The 7216-nt window shown below is 45.1% G+C and overlaps 1 protein-coding gene across 4 annotated transcripts in view; it reads left to right on the top strand.

Annotated features, from left to right (window-relative positions):
• Positions 1-7216, top strand: part of CDH13 (cadherin 13) — a 964648-nt gene that overhangs the window by 729360 nt on the left and 228072 nt on the right. For all 4 annotated transcript variants that reach the window (XM_012806161.1, XM_003791299.2, XM_003791298.2 and 1 more), the window contains one exon: positions 6240-6418. In XM_012806161.1, coding sequence (XP_012661615.1) covers positions 6240-6418 — 179 coding nt within the window. The remainder of the gene's footprint in view (positions 1-6239; positions 6419-7216) is intronic.

Here is a 7216-nt window from a genome sequence, read left to right as displayed (position 1 = left end):
AGCCCTAAAGAAAGATGGAGACTTTACCTCCTTCATGTTTACATGGATGGAACTGGAAAATGTTCTTCTTAGCAAAGTATTTCAAGAATGGAAGAAAAAGTATCCAATGTACACAGCCTATTCTGAAACTAATTTATAGATCTCAAATGAAAGCTACAACCTAATTCTAGCCTAAGAAAAAGGGGAAGGGGTGAGGGAGGGGAGGGGAGAAGGGCGGATGTGTGGTGGGAGGGTGACTGGAAAGATCACCTATATGGTCTGTCTAACAAGGGTACAAGTGAACTTTTCTAGAATTAGAGTATAAATGTTTTAACACAATAACTAAGTAAATGACACAAAGTCTATGCTAACCAGTTTGATGAAAATATTTCAAATTGTATATGAAAACACTATACTGTACCCCATGTTTGCATTAATGTATACAGCTATCATTTAATAATAATAAAAATAATAATAAATTATCAAAATGTTTGTATGTGAGATACAAGTTCAAATCCAAATAATAGAAAATCAATGGGTAAGACTAGGAAGGCAAAAAAAAAAAAAAAGAAATAAACAGGCTATGGTAGCCTTTGGAATGAGGCTTACCAGTTTTCAACATTTGACTTTAACTATTAGTAGAGCTGGTTTTCCCCCCAAAGACATGAAATAAGTGTTAATGAGTACTCTGATGATAGATTACAACTTTTTTTTTTTTTAAGGCACATTCGCTATAAACATCTTGCCATTATCCTTTTACTTCCCTCTTTGGAAAAGGAGATTTCTTTGTCTGTCCAAGAATGATCTGGCTCAGACAGATGACCCTCTCCCCAGTCTCCTGGAAACCCAGCCTGGAGGCTGTACCCACCCGACCCACCCCCAGGTCCCAGCTTGCACTTTGGCAGGGCACCTTCTCAGGTGGGGCCCTAGTTATTGTCTCTCCACATCTTCCCTCTCGGAACTGTAAACATCTGACACTTTTTGATCAGAGAAAGGAAATATTTAGGGATGAAGTCAAAGAAATTTTAAGAACAGATTAATTTTGTCACTGTCTTTCTGAGCGTCCTTGAGGCTGGAAGAACACAGCACCTTACTGTCGGCTATGCACTCGGAGGCTTGACAGCTTGAAGTTGCAGAAAAGCAGAACTTCAATGGCTGGTTTTTAAGGTCAAGACACTGGGCATTTTCTTTAATCAGGGAGCTGCAGACAAGAGGAAGGAGCCATCTGACCAAGAGGGAACAATCACACTTGTTAATCAGCTTTCAACTCAACTTGGAACTTTCAACCTGGAATACTTTTATTTTATTTTATTTTATTTTATTTTTGGAGGGCTGCTGTTAGTTCATCTGGCTCAGAAAGTGACACAGAGATTATGGTTTATTTTGACACTCAGTAGAATATTGGTGACAGGAGAAAAGACAAAGGTACTGTGTGGAAGACTCAGGGCACTTCTATCATATAATTATCCTTTCTCTGCCATTGGGCAGCATGAGGCAAAGACAGATGGAAAGCCATCTGAGCTGGTGGAAATGAATCAGTTGTTCTTAGAGTCCAGCGAGTAGGCTTGGACAAGGGGCAAGGCACTCCCCATAGGCAGCTGGAACAGCCAAATGTGTGTCTAGCTGCTGCACATGAGCTGAGGCCTGGAGGTGGTATATGACCATGGAAGTCAGTTCCAACAATGGCCTCTAGGGGGACGTTGAACAAAAAACTCAGAGGTGGTAGCAAAGCATGCATGGTTGTGAAAGATCTCAAGACCAGCCAACTAGTGGCTCTCTCTTCTCTATAGACAAGGCACCGATGACTCAGATCACCGTGGAATGAGGTAAAGCTACAAGGAACGGCAAGAATGCAATCCAACTCCAAGCACACTGATCAGAGATCCACAGCATGTCAGATACTGAGCAGTCTGTGCCCTCCAGGAGCTCAAGTTTAGCACCACATGGCCCATTACATAAAGGTGCTCTTCAAAGGAAGGGGTCCCATCAACAGAAAACTTGGGGGAGTGTTGCAGGTTCTGTCCTCTCTTGGGAGTGACATTATGTGTTTGCTTAAGGAAAGCACTGAGAAGGCCGGGCACAGTGCCTCACGCCTGTAATCCCAGCACTCTGGGAGGCTGAGGTGGGTAGAATGCTTGAGCTCAGAAGTTTGAGACCAGCCTGAGCAAGAGCGAGACCTCTGTCTCCAAAAATAGCTGGGCATTGTGGTGGACACCTGTAGTCCCAGCTACTTGGGAGGCTGAGGCAGGAGATCACTGGAACCCAAGAGTTTGGGGTTGCTGTCAGCTATGAAGCCATGACACTCTACCCAGGATGACAGAGTGAGACTCTGTCTCAAAAAGATAAATAAAAATAAAAGCACTGAGATGTCCTAGGGGTTAGGGCGGGGGGCCTACTTCGCTGAGTTTGCTACATACTTCCCAAAACTGTTTCTCTACTGAGTCCAAAGGATCAGAGTTCCTTGGATCTGATTTGGGAAATGCTTGTGTAGGAGGTGTGTGCAGCCATTGTAGAACCCTTCCTATTAGAAAGTTTATCCAGCCATTGCACAATGTGGAAGAAAGGAAAACATGATCCAGCCTCCAGGGGAAGAGTTGGCAAGAGATAAACAGGATATTGGGCTCAGCAGATAGATTGAGATTTGGGCTAGAACAGCGGTTCTCAACCTGTGGGTCGTGCAACCCACAGGAACTGTATTAAAGGACCACGGCAGTAGGAAGGTTGAGAACCACTAGGCTAGAGCCTTGATCCCAGAGGAAGGCTGGAGTACCACATGGAGAAGTGGTGTAGACTAGAGCATGTGTGTGTGTGTTGCTGTAAAGTTGTGCCCTCCGTAGTAGAAACCCGATCTGCACCCAATCTTGCTGAGAGGGGTGGGAAGAGGGTTTAGAGCATCTCAATGACGAGGGGCACCTGGACTCATCCTGCCCCACCAGGTTCCAGAGTGTTTGGATGACTTAACTCTAAGCTCCTGTGTCTGAGGCCATTGTAGGCACTGCCATGATTGGCTCAGAGCCCAGGGCAGGGTGTGACAACAGAAGGTATCCTTCTCTGAATATTCTCATGCTGGAAATAGGGAAATTGAGGCTCAAGGGGAGTTGACTACTGTGCCCATGCTCACAGTTAGTAAAGACTTGAATCTGTTGAATCTTGTGTTGCCCCCAAGTCATTTTCCTCAGTGCTGCAACCCTATTTGCATAGGCACTTTGCAGTCTCCATGGGGTGGGACTCACACAGAAGGAAATTCAGTTATGCATGCATGTCTGGGTTAAGACAAAGGCAGAGCTCAAGGCCAAGTTCAATTGTTCCCTATAACAATTCATTAAAATTTAAAAAAAAATCTGTGTAACCTTGGGAATAGTCTAGGATAACCTTTTATTATATCATGTTATCAAATTTGTAAACACGAAGATATTCTCAACAATTTTTTGGTGGGAACTGAAGGTCCGTCAGCCTGGGTGATCTTTTCTCTCTGTCTAATCATTCTAATGCACATGTCAGCTGCAAGCCATGATGACTTCATTGTTATCCTCTCCGTGACTTCAATTAAAGGCAGATTAAACAGGGCACAGATCCAATCAGTCAGGCATGCATTAGACACCAGCTAGATATAAGGCACTGGGTCAAGTGTACTGAACCTGTGACTGTTTGGTGTGGAATTAATGGGGTTAGGGCCTCCTTCTGTTCCTTCGGCCACACAGATCTCACTGTGGCACGTCCCTGGGTGAGATCCCAGCCTGAAATCCACCTTTGGTGTCTCACTGAGATCCTCAGGTTTGTCTGTTGTTTCACACCAACTCCCATGGACTTGTGAGTGGCTTCCTGGACATGTATAGGTTGAGAACCAGCTTCCATAGTCTGGCTCCAGGGGAAACAGAGCCATATTATTCACAGCTCTCTTCCAAAGGCAAGGAGGACTGGAGGGGCCAAGAATGTTGTTTCTATTCTTGTCCTGGCCCCTGACACTTGCCTTGTGACAACTTAATAGGGCAAAGAAACTAGGTGGATAGAAATTGGTCTTTAAAGCATCTAGTTCAATACAACATTTGTAAAATTAACTGAGATCAGTTAACGAATGGATCCAATCTGTAGGGTGGCCATGTTCCCCTTGCCTACCTGATCAGTCAGGCCCAGTGGCTGATCATCTGATTCCAGTTGTGAGAAGACAGGACCTGACTTTGAGGACTGGAGAAGCGCTATTGTGTAAGGGACAGGAATGCTGGGATGGGGGAAGGACTAGATGATTCTTTTTCCTTTAGGCCACAACATTTTCTGCATACAAATGCTCCTGTTAGAAACTGCAGGTCTAGTGCTTCGGGTTTTTTGTCAATTAAGTCACACTTTGAAGGTTCAGAAGATGCTATTCATAGAAGCTCAAACTGTGATGAAAAATTATGGTTAGGTAGGTTGCCCTAAGCCAAATTATGACAGCGATTGCTATTGTCAATTGTCAGGATGAGCAGGGAAATTTACCTGACTTTGCTCTAAACCGTGCTTTTATTGGTATTTATAATTATGTTCTTTTTAAATTAGATTTTAAGAGCAAAAGCAATACATTCACCTTGTAAAAATAACCAAAACATTACAGGAAGGCTAAAAGTGTTCCCTGATGACCTTCCCAAATCCCAATTCCCTCCTTCTTGAGATTTAACCACCATCTCCAGAGTGAAGTTCACCTTTACAGACCTTGTTCTCTGCATTTATGAATATAAACTGCAAAATACAAAAACATACAAAGTATTGTGGAATTTTCTGCCTGCAGGCAAGGCTACAAAAATGGAATCTGACTTTTTTTTTTTTTTTTTTGCTTAATAATATATCTTAGGTAGGCCAGGTATAGTGGCTCATGCCTATAATCCTAGCACTCTAGGAGGCCAAGACAGCCACCTGTCTTGCTTAAGCTCAGAAGTTTAAGACCAGCCTCAGCAAGAGTGAGACCCCATCTCTAAAAACAGCTGGGTGTTGTGGTGGGCACCTATAGTCCCAGCTGCTTGGGAGGCTGAGGCAAGAGGATCACTTGAGCCCAAGGGTTTGAGGTTGCTGAGAGCTGTGACACCACAGTACTCTATCGAGGGCAACAAAGTGAGACTGTCTCAAAAAAATAAAAAGTAAAAATAAAAATCTAAAAAAAGATACAATTAGCATGAAAATAATAATCATATATTTTGGAGAGTTTTCCATGTTAGAGCACATTAGATCTGCAACCTTTTGTAAATGGTTGTAAAATATTTCAAGTGTGGGGATACTATCATTTTAGCAATCTCCCTGTTGTTGGACAGCTAGGTTGCTTCCAAACTTTTCACCATGAGGGGTCCTCCTGCTGTCAACTTCCTTACACAAACCCCTGACTAACATGCACAAGTGTTTCTTGAGAGCAGATACTGAGAAGGTGGATGCCTTGCTTTTACTATCTGCTGTCTAATTGTCCTCCGCAGCGGCTATCCCCATTCTCCTTAGTACGAGCTGCGTGTGAGACCCATTATCTGACACTCTTATCCATCCTTGACACAATCAAATAGCCCAGATGCTTGTTACAGAACTAGGTCCTGCTTGTCTGAGGGGAAAGCCCCACCCTCGTCTTTATGTCTGAAGTCCCTAAAATAACAGGGCCACTGCACAGAAAGTGCTGAGATAACATTTGGTCCCGTTTTCCTGTAGCCAGAAGATCCTTTCCCTTTGAGGTCCCTTCTCCCTGTGTTCACTGTACTGGCCCTGAGGTGTCCTCATCAAAACCTGTCTCTGCACCTCAGGCCAGGTGAGCTTGTTCTCCTGTGCGCCTTCATGTCCGCTCTCAGCACACCTGACACGTTTCATTATTTCTCCCTCTTTCTGGCCTCCTCTGTCCTGTGATCTCTGAACTCCCGCAGACCAAGAGATACACCTTTTACACCTCTGTTTCCCCAACACCGCTCCCAGGCCCACGTGGGAGGCATTCCATAAGAACTTTTAAAATGAAGGCCAGAGCCACAGAGCCACATCCACCATGGAATGACAGCCAGGGAAAATAAACAGCGCGGCGGCAGCAGAAAAAATTAAGAGGTCACTCTGCTGGGCAGCAAAGATATTTTTCTTTTATTTTGGGTCTTTTCATGTGGTGGCAGGGGAGGGAAAGCTCACACACAGCAAAGCTCAGTATTTTGCTTTTTCATTTGCAAAGGGATTGACAGGTCCCTCCATTGCTACAGGGTGGGTGGGGACAAGTCTCTGACCCTCACTGCCCCCACAGTAACCACTCCCTGCCCTCTGTCCTGCCCCCGTAGGGACCATGGTGATGCGGATGACAGCCTTCGACGCGGATGACCCGGCCACGGATAATGCCCTCCTGCGCTACAATATCCGTCAGCAGACGCCTGACAAGCCATCTCCCAACATGTTCTACATCGATCCTGAGAAAGGAGACATTGTCACCGTGGTGTCACCTGCGCTTCTGGACCGGGAGGTGAGCTGAAAGGAATGCATTTTCTTTTTCATGAGAACGGAGTGTGGATTTCACACAAGGGAAGACGTGGGGCTTCAGTCAATGGCGCTTTATATTATGAAAGGCAGAAATGTGGTGTTTATATGTGGTTGGGCAGGGGAAGTCTGCACAGGGAAATGGGGCATCGTGTGACCCAAGAAAACACTCTCTTCAGGGACAAATCACCTGGCACTGTTTGCCTTCATCTGGCCCCAGGTCTCTGTTTCCTCGCTAACCCTTTATCCTTCAGGCACTGGTGGTTCTGATGCTGCTATGGCCCCTGCCTTTCTGCTAGAAGGGAAAAGCAGTAGGGGAGGAGGAAAGATGAGGCTGTCCTTGTGTCACTGTGTCCCTGCGAGCCTCTCTCTTGCTCAGCCTCTGTTCTTATGCTATAGACTCTCTCTGTGAAGTCCCTCCCATCTTCTGGGTCGTGTGTCACAAAGAGGTCACCCAGGGACCATAGTCCATGCACCTGCTCTTTGGTTTGCCCACAGTGTTTTATAACTTTCATTAGTTGGTATATCAAAATATTTAGAGTTCAAATTTCTAAAGTAAAAACAAAATTCTGTTTCCAGGTTTTCTGAAAATCAGAAATTAGAGAAACTTTGGGCCCGGTTTCCACATGTGTGCCATCAATCTCATGAGACATGGCCTTCACATAGATGTGGGTGTCAGTCATCCCGTTCACATGGGACATGTGCCCCTCCCCTTTTACGTACCTTCTAAACATGCCCCTCTGGCCCTGCCCCTTCCTGAGTTCGAGGTCCACCCCATAGCTCA

Source organism: Otolemur garnettii, unplaced genomic scaffold (genome assembly GCF_000181295.1).
Source record: "Otolemur garnettii isolate 467f Iridium unplaced genomic scaffold, OtoGar3 scaffold00047, whole genome shotgun sequence".
In the NCBI taxonomy this organism is placed as follows: Eukaryota; Metazoa; Chordata; class Mammalia; order Primates; family Galagidae; genus Otolemur; species Otolemur garnettii.
Note: the sequence above shows the minus strand (reverse complement) of the source record. Positions and strands in the feature narration are given on the sequence as shown.